Source organism: Gasterosteus aculeatus, chromosome 7 (assembly GCF_964276395.1).
Source record: "Gasterosteus aculeatus chromosome 7, fGasAcu3.hap1.1, whole genome shotgun sequence".
Lineage (NCBI taxonomy): Eukaryota > Metazoa > Chordata > Actinopteri > Perciformes > Gasterosteidae > Gasterosteus > Gasterosteus aculeatus.
In genome coordinates this window covers 6,445,233-6,464,393 of record NC_135694.1, presented here as the reverse complement: position 1 = coordinate 6,464,393, position 19,161 = coordinate 6,445,233, and the positions used below count along the sequence as shown (strand labels likewise).

At 42.8% G+C, this 19,161-nt stretch overlaps 1 protein-coding gene across 17 annotated transcripts in view; it reads left to right on the top strand.

Annotated features, from left to right (window-relative positions):
* LOC120822056 (adhesion G protein-coupled receptor L3) overlaps positions 1-19,161 on the top strand; it is a 189,397-nt gene that overhangs the window by 90,875 nt on the left and 79,361 nt on the right. For all 17 annotated transcript variants that reach the window (XM_078106244.1, XM_078106255.1, XM_078106250.1 and 14 more), the window contains one exon: positions 14,856-14,965. In XM_078106244.1, the coding sequence (XP_077962370.1) occupies positions 14,856-14,965 (110 nt within the window). The remainder of the gene's footprint in view (positions 1-14,855; positions 14,966-19,161) is intronic.

Sequence of the window (19,161 nt, the reverse complement as noted above, 5' to 3'; positions counted from 1 at the left end):
ACCTGCATGGAAAGCAAAAACGTTATTCATCAATGTTCAAGATGAAAAAATGATGACACCATTGTAATCCATGTTTCATAGCACATTTGCATAATTCACTTTGATCTAGCCCAAGCGGCTGCATATTCATAGTTTGCCACTTCAGCTCTATACATATCCAGTAATCCATATGGAGATGTCCACTTGTAGGCTTGTGTTATTCAGGGTTTTCAGAGTTGTGCATGACTCCCAGGGTGTTTAGAATTGATGACAAAAGATTAATTGAATTGTCATAGCTTCTCCCGCATAGTGTGTTCTTACATGACACCACATCTAATAAATAAATAAATATTTGAGCAATGTGGCCAGCGAAGCCTGGCTGACACTGCCTAACTGAGGTTTTATGGTATCACCAAAGATGATACATACGTCTTGATTGTTTCTTAGATGCTGGCCACAATAGTTCAAACCCCTCGTGTTGGCTTAGCGCCCACAACGCTGTGGTAAATTGTACCGATGAAAGATCTGTCTGTCACTGGTTGGGCCACCTCAGCCCCTCATGCTCAGTGACGCACACGCTCCTGATGAAGGGTTTTGGAAGGGTTTTATTCTAGAACGGCGTCTCACGCTGGCCCAATAATTTCCCTTTCCAGTTTGCCTCCTGACCTGGACCACGTCAATATCGCAAAGAGGGAGAGCTCCCACTTGCGCGTCGCTTCATTCTGGTTCATTGGACTTAATTCCATCAATACCCTTTACCGCCACTGGACTGTGGCTGTTGCTTACAATGGTGTAATTTTAAAGAAAATGCTTGTAGCTGCCACAGAGTAATGCCACACCACAATAGAGTGCAGGCCCGCCCACTCATTATTTGCTGGGACATGTCCAAACGGGCTTCGTATAAAGTAGGACTAGGGCTTTTGTGGTTGCTGTCATGGACCTAAATCCATGTGCTTGTTGAGGTCGGGCTGCAGAGGGTGGGAGCTGAATATCTACTTACGGTTTTGAGGCGCTGGATGTGAATCCGTGGTCTGGATTATAGAAGAATTGGGCACGGAAAAGTCCTTTCTTTTCTTCCTTCTTTATTAGCATTGCAAAAAAAGGTTCAACAATCAGGACGAAGCAAAACTTCACCGAAGGGTTAATTGCTGACTACTTACATGACTTTTCAGTGGAAGGAATGTGTGTGACCTCTATTTAACCGGGTGATTCCCATTAATATTAGGACGGACATTTTCAACGGAGACTGCAGTACTTGATTCAATTTCGTTGAGAAATTAATTATTATAATAACCATTTGTTGCAGTATAATGATACTCCTCCCCCATTACGGAAAGTGCTTATTTTGGATTTTGTGAGTACAAATTATCTGCTCCACCTCCAACACAGGCCGTTTTTTATGCCCCCCACAATGGTAGTAAGTCACTCTGTTTTGTAAGCTTTAAACATTTCTTGAATGTGTCTTGTGTTCTAGCTTCTCTTGGTGCGTCAACTCACTCTACAAGTACAAATTGAAAGTGTCTGTGTAATCTGTAACTGTGTCATAGGCAGCAGTGTTTGGAGCGGAGGGAGTGATACCGTGTTTATAGTTGGAGAATGACATAGCAGGATGCAGAGATAAAAGATCGCTCATCTGAGACGCCACTGCAGCCTTGTTCCTTTTTGGCGACTGATTGTGTCGCCACCCAATCAGGTTTACCGTGTCACCTTGAAAAGTTGATGGAATTCACTTAACGCCCACTGCTTCCTGATATTGGTGTGTACAATTCTGTTCACTTCCAACATCAGTTGGTGCTTGATTAGTTACAAGATTAGAAATTTGGTAATGCCTTTTCTACGCCATTGTGACTTGAAATCACATTTTACAAAGCTGCTGTTGGGTCATTGTCCATTTTTGTGACATATCCCATTCTTTTTTAATGACAGCCCCAAATTGAAATTTCCCCATTATGCGTACAAATACAATAGGTGAGGTGTGTACATCCTGACGCCATTTGAAATACGGCCTTTTGCATGTCGGCAAGGCTGCTAATTGGCGCACATACATGAATAGACTTATTTTGCTTAACAATTCTTCCCTTCAACTCTCATTTCACTTCCAACCTTTAACTGACCACTCAGTTTCTGAGTTCCCTAACTATCTGTTTCTCAATAGACAGTGTCTCATTTCTATTTTTAACACTCACATACATCCTATATGAGGAATGTAATTTTAATACTAGGCTCTGGTTACGTGGGGACCATTGATCTCTGTATGATTTGAGTCCAATTAAAAATTATATAATCAGCTCTTGGAAGACAAATTTCTTCACAATCTGCATTTGAGATTGCCACCTCAGAGGATTGCGCAAAAGCCCTGACAGCAGTATATTTAATAAAGATATAGATATAATGGAAAGTGTTGATTCCAGTTGGGAGATCAGGTTGCGGCAGCATATAATACCACTACTCAGCTAAGCAACAGAAAAGGTAAAATATGAGAAGAAATACAAAAGACAGAATGCGACAATGCAGTCATTTTTAAATAGTAATGTTGAATTGAATTAGTTATTAATGCCATTTATCCTTTCTTAGAAAGTAAGTAAGTTTGGCTTTTGTAATTGTTGTTCATAACTACAAAAACATTTTCACTGCTGGTTTAAAAATAAGTCCTCTCGGTTCACCTCATCATGTACATGTAGGTAGAGTCTGCAGTCGCAGTGAGGAATACTGTATAACATTTTAGAAGCTATTTAGAGTATCAAGTGAAAAAGTTGTGATTATGAGAACTGATTATGAGAACTATTTACCTAACTGGAGTACTTTCGGATAAACGTCCTATTAAATTGCTTGTTCCAACTACTTAGAAGTCAGTTTCATGTGAATGCGGTATTTTTGTCTTCATTTATTCCAGGTAGGAAACGTGGTGCTAATTTATCCACAAGCTTTGCCCAAAAAAGCCGATCCTTGAAGCGTTGGTCTGTGACATTAGAAACAGAAATCGGTTTGAAGTCTTTGTGAGAAACAGTGAGGGCTTAGCCCAAAGTTATCTTGTCCACCCACTAATCCTGCTTTGTTTGACAGGACTCAGGTCATCACAGATGCCAGAAATTTAGGCGTGAGTTGAGGATAACACATTTTGAGTTCTGTACATCAGCACAACAAGGTGTTCTCCAAAAAGCTGTCATTTCCAAGTGTTTTGCAGTAAATCTTGCTGCTACAAACAGACGTTGACGCCAAATACGTACCGGAGTTGGGAAAGAAGCCGAGCAGAAACAGACTGGGTGACACTCTCTAGACCCCCCCCCCCCCTCTCTTCCATGATTGCGACCCTCAGGCTGTATTTTTGAAGACGTTGGTATGTAAGAGAAGTAAAAAAGAAACAACCTTCACTTGATAAATCCAATGGGACAAAGGTGCTGCGTGGGGTGAAGTACAAGGACCTTGTCACCTCTATGAATACAGGAAAGAAAACCATATCAGTACTTGGACTTCTAATTCCCTCCTTGTTCACCTTGCCTGCACTCCTGCTTTGCCAAACGCGAGCTGTGCATAAATCTGAAGTCGCACCAAGTGTTCATGATGTATGGCTCCTTAATTATAGCTGCGGAGGAAGATGTTATTAAAGTAAAGAGTGATGTCTCCACACATTTCTAAAACGAAAAATTCCCTCTATTGCTTAAACAATGACTTGATTTATTCGTTTTCAAGTAAAATATTTACAGACAAAGGACCATCCTTAAATATCCAAGTTGTCTGTGAGAATTATAACATCCAAAGTTTCCTTTAGTACTGACGTAATCCTGTAATAGTTGTCTCCTGATCCATGAGTGCTTTGCAAAAAGGAACTGCCAAAAGGGGCCAATTTGCATTTCTCTCAGTTTGGTCTAAATGGGTAAATTTGACAGCTTTGAAAAATTAGTTTATATAGTTTATTAATGACACAAACACAATGATGGAATACTCGATAACGTTTAAATCCTTCGTTGCAGTTGTGACACCCATAGATCATTCTTTACATTCTCTACTACATTCTCTACTCTACATTCTCTATTGATGAATGTCAACAATCTAATCCTGCAAATGTAAAATATTTAATTGCACTCAAGGTGCATTTTGCTACTGCTCCATCCTATTGTTAACATGCTGTAATTGATACATCTTGTCCTGAATTAGGGCCTTTGTGCCTTTCCGGGCCAGTAAATTACTTTCCTCTCAAGACTCAAGTTGTGACTGACGGTACCTTTGGCGTATTGACACAGGAGACAGGAGAGTTCAGTCAAGCCTGAGCTTTTAATCCCAACCATGCTTCCTTCAGGACAATTCCTTAAGACCCGTTGTGATTCGCCGCATGCCAATGCGAGCCTGGACCCTTGCCGAGCTATCGAACGCGTGACCCCTCCTGTATCGAACGCCGAGGTTACTCATAACCCCTGCTCGTCTTTCATTATTGAGATGTGAATGAGGAAGGTCGGGGGGGGGGAGTGTGCGTGGGGGTTGGGGGGCGCTGTTATTGATCGGTCAACACAGGAATATTTGATTGTGGCTTGGGTGGCGCTGCCAAGACACTCTTCTTCATGACAACAAAGGCGGCCATTTTGAATGCATAACAAGGTTGAAGTGAGCGTGTAAACATACGCTTTGAACTTGCTGGTTAGGAACCTGCAGGGTCGTGCTCAGCCTCCTCCTCCATTCGGCTGGCTTCACCTGAAGGATTGTGAAGAGGGGTTTATTTATCGCTAAGCGTTGTGCCTTGTGTAGATAGAGTGGTTTGTAGTTAGACGCACTTATTTGGCCCTCTGTCATGTCAGGTAATTAGAAGTTAAACACCCTCCTAGAAGCTAAGCACTATGGGGGACCGTTAGTGAAGCGATGCGGTTTAAGGCTTTGAAAAAGGGCTTTGAAGGAGGAAAGCGCTCAAAGCACATCTCGGCCCGAGTCGGACATTGGAAGTTACCATGGTGACAGCGACTAGAAATGAAAAATCCGTGCTCTAAGGCAGGCCGTGGTCTGTGTGTGCTCTCAATTGGGAGAGTGAACGAGGGAAAAAGAGATGGCGGAGGGGATCAGTGAGGCTGCATATTGATTTCTGTGTAGATTATGAACACAGAGAAAGCAGTGCTATTCTATTCGAGTGTTGGGAATAGTTTTTTATTCTTTTTTCATACAAACCTCTGAATTTTCCTGAATTTTTCTGAAAATAGAGATTGAATAATGGTCCATGGAAAGGATTAGAATCTTTTTGTTGCCGCTGCACAGTGCGTGCAGCCACATAAGCTCCCTAAAGAACTTCTGAGTCGAACCAGCAGCGAATGCCGCTTTTTGTGCGTAATAAACGGGACGCGGTGCCTTAAAAAGTCAAAGCAGTGGCATTTCTGCCTTTCTTTTTTTCTATCACCCATCTGTCAGTCTAAAGGCCAGCACAGCAGCCGCACCACTGGGGAGCTGGCCGAGGAATCTGACGCTTGCAGAGATGCTCTTGAGATGGGCTCAGAATCTCAGCAGGAACGGTTCAAAAGGCTAACCTCGGTCAGCAATTCAATGGCCCTGTCGCCCGAATATTTCAGGATGGATTCCTTTATGCCGTAGAAAGAGTATGTTGTGTGTGTGTGTGTGCACTAGGCTGCATGCAGAGATGCGATTGCTCATACACACGGCTTCCAATTGAGCCACCGACAAACACAGTACAGCCTGACATCTTACTTTACACTTTGCATATGAAATTATTGTTTTTCATCAATATGGGTAGCATTCATATTCATACGGATGTGGTTATGAAAATGACTATGACCCAATCCTCACTTTTACACGTCCCGTCCCCCCGAAGGAGGCTTAGCCTAAAATGGGCCTGGAGGCTGTAAGTCCCAGGGGGCTTCGCCCAGGAGATGAATCAGGCGTCACCGGGAAGATTGGGTGCAGCATCATTTGTTGGCAGGAATAGAAAAATTCATCTTGGAAATCGTAAATCATTAGACGGGCCGGCCCCAGTGAATAAGCCTCACCCACCAAACAAATCGATTCGTGAAGTTATTGCACATTTCAATCCCTCCCTTCTGCCTCCTTACAGGCACCTGGAGAGACCCTGTGGGCGTTATGATTTACATACACATACCCAGAGATTAGACGCTCCGTGATTTTGACAGATATGTAAATCAGATGCCGAGCTTTATTTATTTATTTACTTTTAATGAAAGTGATGTTGAAAAATAGATTTTTTTTTGGCTTTTGTAACGAATATCTGTTTCAGCAGGTCAGCTTCGTAACTTGCATGTTTTTAAATTGAGTAGGAAGGAAAGCGCTTTTCCAATCAATGCCGATTATTCTCCGAGCAACAGCTCCCCAAACACTTCTTGATTAAGTATTGTCCTGAATAAGCTGGAAGAAAAACATTTCTACCAATTTTGACTGTGTTATAAGCCGTCTAATAATAACATGCCCACTCCTTCTCATGACTGCACTAAATGCCAGTAACATTCAGTGCTTTTACCTTCCACGTTACAAACTACTTGTTCCAAGAAAGGCCATCCATGAGATGTCAAATCCTGAAAGACAGCTGGCCTGTTACTTACTGATCCTAACTGAGTGAAACTGCTTCCCCATGGGAAAATGCTCTTGTATCTTATGAGCTGTTACAAATTGTATGTTGAGAAGTCAGTCCTCCGTTGCAGAAATCCCTGTTGTCTTGGTTTAAACAAGAGTGATCCGGTGCCGGTGTTGACAGGCGCGCTTGTGCAGGCTTTTTAATTATCCACCGTCGTATCATATACATCGTATACATTGTACACCTCTGCGTGTATGATGACGTTATTTACATTTATCTGGTTTAGGACACAGTTCACGGGGATCATACAATGGAAAACGTTTGATTTCCAGAAACATTAGTGTTGGATTCACAGAACAAAACAAAGAAATAATGCATTATTTATTTGATCTCCCACCGTGGCCACGAGGCTGCGGTTCAATGTTTGTGTGCTTCTGTGCAGAGAGAAAGATTCAATCTAATATTTGCCAAACTTGGAATCACTATTATGTTTAAATAAGACATTGTTTTTTTGCTCTTTTTTGAGCCGCACTATTTCCAAGATGTATATCTCCTGACATCTAAGGGAAAGGCTGAGGATTATTCCGCCGAGTTTATCCTTGCCCTTTAGAGCTAGAACTCAGACACAAGTGTCTGTGCTCCATAAGACCAGTTGCTGCCTTGAACCAGAGATAAGTTTTTACATGCGGATGCATTCATGGAAAGGGGCTGGCATTGATGTCAAAGAGAAATCATCACACACATGGTGTTCAAAAGAAGGATTGTATGTTGCCATCGCGTGAACGAATATAATTGCACGGCAAAAATGTGAACTTTAAAACGGAATGAATTATCATACAAGGAAAAACGTTTATTGTCTGATTCAAACGATGCGCTTAAAGTATAAACCGTAACTTCTCTTTATGACAGCCCGGGATTTGCTTACATCAGTAATTCACGAAACGTTGAATTTGAAAACATCTTAACTCCCCAGCACTCTCCAGCATTAGCCAAATTCATGCTTTAATGGAATTTCTGTGTAGACGGCATGTGCAGAATCACGTATTGACCTTTCAGGTGGAAAGAGAAATTGCATCACCTAATACCTGCTGATTTCAGTGGCTAGCTGGGCAAGTTTATCTTCGGCAGGATTACTTCTCCTTTAAAATAACAAGATAAGGTGCAAGTGAACCTTGCAATTCATCTTTAAATTTCCTGTTGTAGAAAAATGACATTAAATTGAATTCATTACAAGTTATTTCTAAGAAATTGCATTGAACTCGCTGTGTGTCAGGGCCCAAGCTGTATTTTTATTCCTAAAAAACAACTAATTCTCCTGGTTTTGTTGTGGAATTCATGTTAGTCCGAATCGATGCTTAATCCTTATACTCTTCCCGAAGAACTTGCTTTCTTCTCTGCACATTCCCCCGCTGCAGAATTAGTTTCAGCTCCCCAGTTGCACAAGCCGAGTGTTTGTCGTAAGCTGTTGGGGCTTAAGGTGAAGTAAACATGCAGCGAAGACCTCAGAGGTTCTTCATTCTCTCAACCATCCAAACATACTCAGAGTACATCACATTCCTGAGACGTCCAGTATTTAAGATGCATCGAAGGCTTTGGTGCCACAAACTGGTGCAAATAGAGATGTGAAAAATCAGTGTATTAATCCGTTAAATCCCGTGGCACCGTGACTTGTATTACGTAACTGTATTTGTTCGATCTGCTCTTCTTTTGATTTAGGTCTGTCTATGTCCTCATAGCGCCTGTTTACACAGCTGATCAGCCCGTGTGGTGTCAGTAAACACGAGTCTGCTCTCTGCACAATTCATACGGTCCGGACGTCAATGGGAACAGCGTCCCCTGAGGCTATACCATCTCTCTGGCCTCAACTCAAATTTATGAACGTTCTTTAAATTATTCAAATGAACAAAATATACACACCAGCATACAAGGAAGCCCAAGTCTGTGTTTTACTGCCGTGCTCCATTCAGAACATAAATATTGCTGTAGAACAACTTGAACTTGTAGTGACCGCTACTGTGGAGATTAATCTTTGCCTTTCAGACTGTTTTCATATAGTTGACATTGGTGTTAAATACACATTAATGAATGTGCAGTCACAAGGTCAAGACTCCTAAAAATAGCCTGGATACATTTCTTCCCAAACAAAGTGTGAATATAAAGTACAAATACTGTAAAATAAAATAAAAATAACGAAACATGAGTCAGGACTACATCCCAGTGTGGGCTTCAGTAAGCAGGTCATTATGACAAATCACAGATCAGAAATCGTTTGACTATTGTTTTTATCCGTCTCATCCATCATCGGGAAGCTTAAACAAGCTCAGTCTCTCTTCTCAGTTACGGAATCTAGTTTCAGTCATCACCTCTGCGAAAGCGCCCACTCGTCCAAACACGCGGAGAAACAGCAAAAGCACGTGTTCATCAAGCTGAGCTTGTGCTGCACTTCAGGCTCTTGGACGATCTCCAAGCGAAGGAGCCCATAGATGAATCCATACACCGCCCCCGTCCATAACTTCTCAGTATCTAGTCACATGTTGTCTGTGTTCTAGTTGATCATCTCTCATCTGGTGCCACTGGCTCTTTCACAGCTTGTTGTGTTGGGACAAAGTGCAGCTTATCAAACCAAATACAACTTTGGTGAGAGGCCAAACTGTGTGATGTAAAAATCTTCTGAAGCTAATCTGTGTGAATTGCAACGAGGGATTATGTTTGTCAGGAGGAAAAGATGGGCTTAAGTGATCTTTTTTCTTTTTTTCTTTTTAAATGGCATGGAATTTACGAAAGCATCGGAAGTAGTTCTTGAGTGATGATCAATCTTCAGCTTTGTTTAACCATCCCGAATCAAATTCTTATTCCATACCTAATAGAGCCAGATAAAGGTCATTCATATCGCTCATGCACATGAACACTCCATCTCCTCTACACTGAACCGTCACTCGGCACTCCATTCATTTCTGCTTAGTTCCACATAGTTAATCCTATAAAAGGGGAATATGGCTGATGTTTTGTCATCCATGGTGTTTTTAAAAACAGCACACCATGTTTTTTGCTGTGGATTTGTAGCAGGTTGCTAATGCCATCCAGCAGCAAACTGTGACTGTTCACATTGGATCAATCAACCACTGGAACATATTACGGCTGCATGCGTGTGTTCGCGAGCAGATGTTCATTGCGGTTTGCGCGGCGCGATGTGAACTTAAATACTCAAGGACAGTGAGCCCCTTCAGCGCTGTACTTAAAGTACTCCACACCCACACTGGCCCATTGTATTCATGTTGTGTACTTTTCATACCCCATCCTCCTCTTCTGCTTTTTAATCTGCGTTCAACAACTTACTCTTTTGGAAAGGAAGTGGCATCTTTAGAGTAATCTGTTAGTGTAGTGTACTTAGTGTAGATTCGGTAGTGCCATCATGCATGTATGTATCACTTCTCGATTTCCATCTGGTCTAAAAATGTTGTTTAGCTCATGACAGAAAGAAAAAAATCTTAGGTGTAAGTGAATAAAATATAATACGGTGCATTCCTAACCCCAGCAGAGGAGTTCGGACCGACTACGACGGTTGTGCTCTCCGGGGACTTCACTCTGATTATTGCGTCGCATTATTTTTGAGACAGCGGTTACTGGACGTAACCCGTGTTCTATGCAACGCGTGGACCGCTTACAACGGCGGTGTTACGTGATTTCCCGAGATTGTTCTACGTCTTTTTGCCCACTCCCATGTCGATCCGAAGAAATGTCCCTCACGTGTATTTTAAATGCATAAAAAACAAACTAGTGATTCATTTGTGATTAACTCTGGACAATAGTGGTGTTGATCCAGGTATTTGAATTGATTGGCAGCCAATATATCTGTATTGAAGGAAAGCCTTAATATTTGGAACAATGTTTGGAAATATTAAACATAAAATGTTAGTTGTAATAACTCTCCCACTCAATGATCTAGAAGGTAGTAAGCCGATGACAATTAAAACGTGTAATTCCACAGAATTGGATCACATAAACCCAACCCTCATAACCAGAAACAGTACTTATAGAGCAAAAGCACTGTTGTTGCAGTTTTTCCCAGCTGAGAATATCTTTGAAGTAACTCCCAATAATTGGAACACATACAGAATGAATTACTCTATAGCAGCTCCACAACAGGAAGCTTGATACCAAAGCTCCTCAGCCAGCCTTGTTGAACAATAAGCTTCCACAGGGACGGATAAGAGCCACACTAAACAACACTCAACAGTTGACTTTAAATACTTCCTGGTTTTACTCCAGTGCTAAATACACACTGCTCGAGGCCATTGCTCCCCTTCTCCTCGTGGTATTTTCTTTAGGATTTCATGGCAGTTTTAAAGGTTTCCTTTTGTGTGTGTGTGTGTGTGTGTGTGTGTGTGTGTGTGTTTGACGTGCGCCTGGAGACAGACTGAATGAGAAAGATGGATGCTGTGGCGTCCAGCAAAAAAAGAAAAAGGATAATGAATGAAGTCGACCGTGGGTGGCAAAGACCATCACTAAAGCGTAATGGGTCCCAGCAGAGGGATGGGGATATTGACCTGTCCGTCACTTTGTTCTCAGCTCCCTTTCCTTCCTCACAAGTGTGTACACAGCCTAACGCAAACACACACTGCAGTGTACACAACGAGCACACAATACCAGCATACACTTTGTTTTTGCACATGTACACACACACACACACTCTCACACAAAGTCCCTTAAGCACCTTGTGCATATTTTCATCTTGGTAACACGGGAACTAATGGCAATGTGTGTGTGTGTGTGTGTGTGTGTGTGTGTGTGTGTGTGTGTTCATTTCTTGGAGGTGAGGCAATTTGGCTGTGTTTGCTCTTTTTAACTGAAAGCAAATGGAGAGTATGTGCCCCCTGACAGTTTTATCAGACATATACCCACAGTGGGAGAACTCCACAGAGAGGCGTACCCTCAATGAAGCGTGCACGCCGAAACCGCTTCTCTTCTTATGTGACGTACTGCAGGCAAACTTCTTTGATGTGAATTCTTCGGAAAGTCACTCCGAGCAAATTGCCGTATTCCTCCCCCTGAACTTTTAAAAGCTGCCGAACCTTTCCGTCCTTCCACCTGGTTGGTATTTTCCACCTGATACAAACCACTGGATTTCTGAAAGAGAACAGTGGCGCGAATGTGTCCGGCTTTGACAGCAGCTGCACCGTCCCCGTCTTAAACTACCGTCTCCTGCTTTTTCGTTCGCTTCCTTTCATTGAATCAATTATTCATAAATTTGTTGTTTTCTTTCTTCTGTCAGTGGTCAATAGACTGAGGGGGACTCAACCCACCTGCAGCAGAGGCAGCAGCAGGATCAGCCAGCGATTATAGTCATTACAGTTTGTGCTTACATAGGGCTCTTGTGCTTTGTGCCACATCTCCCCATGTCAGCTGGCAGTCTAAACTCTAATCTGCCAGTTATAACAAACAGCAGATGAGGGAACGGGAGGAAAAAAACTATGAGGGAGGAGAAAAGAAAATTCAGGTAAAAAAGGAGCAGTAGGAGGCCAAATAGAAACGTCAATTTTCTTTTCCATTTTAGCTTGTACAAAGGGTTTTTATCCAGATGCAATCTACTATTGGTTGATAATACCTAGAATTGGAATACATGTTTCAAACCGGGATTGTCAAAATATAGTGGTGATGACCGTAACCACATGGGAGGGATTGTTTGAACTTGGGTTTTATGGGGGGCTTATCCAAATTAAGTGTCCCGCCCCCCATTAGACGGTAAACTGCACGCCCCAAGTTTGAAGATACAGACAAGATTACCCGCTAACGTACAAAGCAATATAGTGATGCGAACAGGAGCAGCAGCAAAACTATTCTATCCACCTAGGAAAATCAATATTAGTTTAAATCTACTGGTACTGCATTGGAACTCATGTCTGTTTCTCCAAGCTGGCTGCTTGCCATCCACTGTAGGCAATATGCTGACTACAATAATAGTATTTATTATTTAATAGACATTTATATATTTATATGATGCGCCCACGCATACATATCTTATTTTGCATTTATTTATTGTTAATGTAAATTGTTTTGGCCGGAATATATGTGTAGTGGAAATCTGATATTGTGACGGTTCTAGATTCTAAATCTTATACTGTAGACCCGACCTTCCCATATGTGAATACATCAGAGTGGATCCATTTCTCTCTCCCCCTGCTAGTTCAAAGGGCTCCATCAGAGCCAACTGTCTGATGAGATCCTGATTATCCCTCTAATTGGTAATTGTGAAGTCGTTGTGGCACGTGGCGTGGGCAGCTTCTCCTGCTATTGATCCCCCTCCTACCCCGCCATTGATTTGCACTTAATACATTTCATCGTTATTATTCACCCCTCTTATTTTATTCCCCTGTAAGATGCCGGTACTTCAGGACACTCGTGGCAATCAGATCAGGAGGTATTTGTGGCTGTTGTGCACGGCACCAGGCATATGGGTCAAGATAGATGTTACGGCTGGGATTTAGTTTGCAATCTATGATAAACACACATAATGCTTCATCCCTCATGAGGAAGTTACTACACATTATGATTAATATTCCAGATAGCTTAACTTCTAGGGCAGCAATGTTGAATCCAAAATATGTCAAATATGTTATATAATGTTCATGTTGTCGTTTGACAAAATAAGCCCCAAACTAGATGTGTGTGTGTGTGTGTGTGTGTGTCTGTCTGAGATTGTGATTGTGTATCCTCAATAAAGTAGAAATGGTATTAAGGAGGAAGGGTGTAGGGATGGGAAGGCCGCCTTGATAATTGTTTCTCAGTTTCATGGGCTTGACCCCCTATTTATTTGACTGGCATTTACAGCCTGGGAATTAACTCTTCATAGGTGGCAAGAGGTGATGGGGGTTTGTGAACCCATAAAGTTTGCGTGGGCGGGACTCGGCAGACCACATCTTATTACTGCTTTGGCGTGAAATGAGATGGGGCCCCTGTCCCTCACCGGTTCGATTGATTAGTCAACAGCCAATCAATGTTAATTAAGGTCTAGAGAATCCTTTGCTTGTGGCGTATGAATCATGGTGTCAGACCCTGTCTTGGCTTTCACAGGACGTACACTGTGAACGGTGCAGGGGAATAAACACCTTTTTATATTGTGCGAGATAAGCATGCGTACGAGTGTGTGTGTGTGTGTGTGTGTGTGTGTGTGTGTGTGTGTGTGTGTGTACAGTGAGTCCTTGCAGCAGCTGGTCTCAGTAAACCCCACGTACACATCGGGTGCTCGAATTCAGACTGGACAGATCTACAGAGCCTCTTTCACAATTTGCAAGCGGCGGCAGTCTGATGCTCGTCACAACGTTAATGTTAATGTCTTCAGATAACGTTTGCTATCATGTGTGGCGAAAGGCTCTGTGTGCATATGAAGTGGGGCTTTGATGGATGACTGCCCAAAACAAAATGTCACATGAGAACACCGCCGGCACCATAATTGTGTTTTTTAATGAAGACCTGCTTTCTCCGTTGGAGCTGATATCCCCGACCCCCCCCCCCCCCCCTCCTCTCCACCACCACCACCATCCATCATGGAGTAATAGCAATGTGACCTGTTCATGGGTTAAAGCTGTGTTTCAGTCCCGTGACTTTCAGCTCTACCTCTCAACAGAAAGATTATTTTACCAACTAGATTGTCTCCAGAACTTACAAGGGGTGAACTATCTCAACCTGAAGGGTCTCCCAACTCTGCCTCATCCTACAATGCTTTAGTCCCTCCATGTTTTCTATTATGTTTCCTCCGTCAGTGTGGTGTCTGAGATCTCTAGCCCATCAGTTTGTTAATGTGTTCCCATAAATAGAATCGTACCTAAAGCAGTCAACCTTTCTAGACCACTTAAACAAAATAATGTGTTTTTTCAAATAAAATATTCATCATAAAACACTGCAACCTACTTAAATGCCACATCTGATATTGAATACCTCTTTTTCAAGCACTTTTTTAATCTGCAACTGGCCTCAATACATCAATCCTTTAGCTAAAGCTTGTATTTTTCTCAAATGTCTGCTTTAAAACTCGTCCCCATTTAACAGTCCATGCCCTAAAGGGGTAACCGAGAAATTGTTTTATACTGTTTCTTTTAGAGTTGGGGGACTTACAAGACTTAATAGACTTACTAACAAATTATGGAAATCCTACACGGACTATGTATTTAAAGGAGAAGAATAGATAAATAGTTGGTAGAGCTTCACAATGCTCCTATTCTCTGCAACAGAAGTAGATGTTCACCTCTATTAACCACACACTGAACATCTGAATGATGTGCTGTGTTATATCATTACCAATGAGAATGGCGAGATTGTCTGATGATGCTATCATTGCTTTTTTCCCCTCTACTTTCAGATGTAACAACCGGACCCAGTGTGCCGTTGTGGCCGGACCAGATGTATTTCCTGACCCTTGCCCGGGAACCTACAAATATCTTGAGGTCCAATATGAGTGTGTCCCCTACAGTACGTATTCCTTAATTATATCCCAGTGTTAACCACCTGCTTGTGCACTTAGCCATGCTCACTTCCTGCTGTCAGTAATGGCTCATCACCAACCATATCTACATGCGCGCGAGTAATGGACAAAATTTTCCGAAATATCTTGAACGTTTCATCCAGTCGAGCGAAACAGATGAAGTTGCTTCAGTGGATGTGCAGTCAAGGGAGGATTGCTGTAATCCCAAAAGCACAACATCTCGTTTAGGGTGCAGAAAATATTATCGCCAGCGTTTTTCTACATGTGAAAAATGATACAGTTCATGGAGGAATGTTTTGTCCTCGATACAATACAATTTGTACGTCTTTGTTCTAACCGACCTGAGATAAACAATGTCTATCTGGCATGACATCAATTACTCCAACAACAACAACCGAGTATTGCTTGTGTAATTTATTGATGATTAAATAAGCAGAGTGAAATTGTTACTCGGAAATACACACGTTTGTGTGGGAAATATGTTGTCAACCACATGCTAAAGAGAAAAAAAACAGGGTTAGTCAGTCAAGGGAAATGTGAGCTACACTTTTTATTTTATGCTTGCCATTGCCTTCCAGTTCACAGTGCGTTAATATCTTTGAGGAATCATGTCATGTCTCTGTTATCATAGCAGCAATCAAGACCACATGACTTTCATCCAAATGAAACGCTCTTGTTGTTTCCGGTTCAGTTCAGCTCAGCGGACGCCACTTAACGTTCAGACGAGCGAAGCATCTCTGAAACAAGCGAATAGAACGGATTTAATTAGTGCAGCAGGTGAAAAACATTGTCAATGTACTTGAGTGGAAACATTTGGGCATTGGGATTGGGATTGATCAGCATGGGGTGGAAGGATCAACACGCAGAGAGGACGTCCAGGGGAGACCAAAGGAAGTGGCGTGGACATGGCCGTATGAGGTAAAGGCGAAGCCACAGTAATTAAGCCTCCTAGAATCGGACATATTGTCTGCCGGGCAGTATGAGAGATATTTGGTCCCAGATAGTTATCCGTGCAGTTGGCTGCTGGGTTCAAAATCTGATCAAAAGCCATCTTTTTAACATTTGATGTCCTTACATGGCTCCCTCCTCAAAACGCCTAATAAGAGCTTTCATATTGTGAAATAAAAAGACATTTCTACCTGTGATCCAGAGCAGGCAGGCTATTTTATACCACACTGTTTTCAACAATCACACTTCTCCATCCCAGCGACTCGGTGTCTGTGTCTTTCAGAGGTGTCCATAAACTCGACGGATACTGATTCGATTTAAGGTCGCCAAAGGTCAAAATCACAGTGACCTCATGTCCATCCCATTCTCATGAATGCAATACGTCAGGTTGCCCTAAGTGAATTTCTTTGATATTTGCAAAGAAGTTGAACTGCACCCTTTTGTTTAGGTGCTCCAAGGTTAATCTTAAAACTACGGCCTCACATTTTTAAGCATAAATCAAGGATTCATACGCTAATAATATGCATTTTCACAAATGTCCCATAGGATAAAAGGATTAGGTGGTGACATTTTGGACAGACGTGTATGTAAACTGAATTCCCCTTAAGGACATAGTCCCGCATTATGGTTCTGATGTAAAAAGGCTTGCATCCAATGCGGTGCCTTTCAGGACTCCCCGCGGCACTCTCTCACAGCTGTCCGCTCAAATAGAAATGCCATCATACCCCCGGGAACCACGGCATTCACATGCAGAAATATCCGCCTCAACTACTCACCTTATTTTTCTCCTCAGCCGCCGTAACAAAAGCCAAGTTGAAACTTGCAACAGTCGGCCCAAACCGCTTCTGGCAGCTTTGTTGTTGTGACAACGGGCCCGCCTGTTGGGGGTGCACGAGGGAGGGAAACGGGGGCACCTTGTCTGCCGTGACTGTGGATTGTGTCCAGGACCATTGAAGGATAATATATTCTGCTGGCCGTGCAGAAGTCATGGAGGCGTTTATTTGTATATTGAGCGGGAAAGCAAAGTGTAATCACACACAGTCACTGGAGACGCATTCTGAAACATATTTTACTGCAGCTTGTGGATGCATTTCCTCTGTAACAGCCCAGTGGCTCCATTCTGGCCTCTGAAATGAGGCAATCCTTTTGGATGGAATGTGCCGGATTTAGAGATTTAGAGTTCTTTTTTTGTCTCGATTAAATCAGTGCGACCTGTCTTGCGTGTGGGCCCCATGGTCAATATCTCTGAATTCTCAAGCTAAAAGAGATTCGCTTGATTTGATAAATATGTTGGTATTTACATTGGCACAGTGACACAGTATGACAAGCGACAGCTAAATTGTGGATGGGCTTCGAGCATGAGTCTCTTTTCCAAGTTCCTGAGACGGCCTGACGGATTTGAGTGTCTAATAAGGGAAGCAGCCAGCCATGTCTCCAACTCCCCTTCAGTGGTGGAGCCTTTACTCTATATTCCTCCGACGAGCTCTCCCTCTCTGTTCTAATCGTATTCATCTTCCAAGTCTCCTTCACTCTCACTTACATTTTGTCCTTTAAGGGCTCTGCTTATCTATTTATTTGCTCCCCCGGTTCCCTCAACCGCCCCTCGTCTCTTCTTTAGCATCCCGACGCATAGCTTTATTCTGTGTTATACTGCTGGAGCTTTTTCTTTCTCCTAGGATAAATTACCGCTGTCTTCTCCATATCTTTATAAGATGGCACAGTCAGATCCACCGTTAATAATGGCAGATAAGAGTGCCAAATCCAATTGATGCATGACACATGCGGCAGATACAATATTGATTTTATTAATTTGCAATTTGATCCGCTCCATCACTTATAATTGCTTAATATGAGCTGATGATTTGATATAAGCTGTGTGTGTGTCATTTGTGAGGACATACCATCACATTGGAGAAAGATATGAATGTAAAACAATAAAAAATTCAAGGATAAATTGCATGAAAAACAAAGTACTTGATACAATAAATTGGAAATACTTATATTTGACCTTTTATTAATGATGGAGTCATGTAAACTCATCCTTCATCTGCCAGAGGTCTCTGTCTGTTGTACTGGTGCAGTCTGAGCGTGCTCCCCCTTGCACTTTACAGATTAGTAAGTGACGTCCTGGCGCTTTATGATGACTCATAAACACGACTTTGCTGCGACGGTGAACGTTTGCCCGCGCCTCGCCCCCTCACCTTGACTTTCCACGGTTCAGTGGAGAGATGTGTGTCCATTCTCCTAATGTCTTATTAAAACCTTTCACACTGGCCTTTTCTCTCCACGTAGCTCCTCGCGCTTATAGAAAACTGTGTGTCTCCCCCCCCCTCCCCTCCCTCCATCTCCCTCTAGCTACCCGGTGTTCTTCGTCAGCAGTAATGAAGCACTTACATCACCTCTTGTGGCCCCTCCAACTATCAGACTGGTCAGACCGAAAAAATGCATTTGAGACCTGCATTGTCGAGGACAGTGTCTCTCTGCTGTTGACAGCTCGCCGTTACCTTTCCTGTCCTTCGCCCGTCATTTCAGCAGTGTGATGTGCCTCTCACCGTACTTTCACGGTATATTGACTGATTTATTTTGTCCAGATGAGCGCTCCCCCAAAATAAATGAGTTCCTGGACTGACACTTCAGCATGCATGTCAGATGTGGAGGGGGGAGGGGGGGGAAGGGGGGGGGGGGCACCGGGAAGACAAAGACGTAAAACCTGCTGGCAGTAGCTATACATAAGCCCCTACCACCCCCCTACTGTTTGTAGCTAATAAGGACAATGTCAAATCCCGTCTCTCGCAGTGGGATCCAGCTCAGCCCTGTCAGATATGGCTCACACGTCGGAAACTGAGCCAGGACATATAATCATGCAATCATTCCTCTGATTTGAATGGAGCGGTATAATCCTGAGCTCGCACTTGCCATGTCATTTGGAGAGTTCCTTTATTTCCAACTTGAATAATTGTTTTTTAATTCATTTAGTTAATAACAACACGGCTAACAAGTACAGAGGGGCTTGGCCGACCGAGCAGTGGAGTAGATTGCTTTGGCGTGCTCTAGTCAGCACCTGCTACCAATCTCTGTCCCTCCGTGTTGGCAGGTGAAACCATGAAATTGATGCCCTGCGCATGGCCGCCGCGCACGCCGCCGCCCGGGCAGACTGCGGTGTGATTACAGAGACCATTATGTAGCGGTCACACCTTAGGTAAACACCACCTGGGTGACCACGGTCACCGTGCGG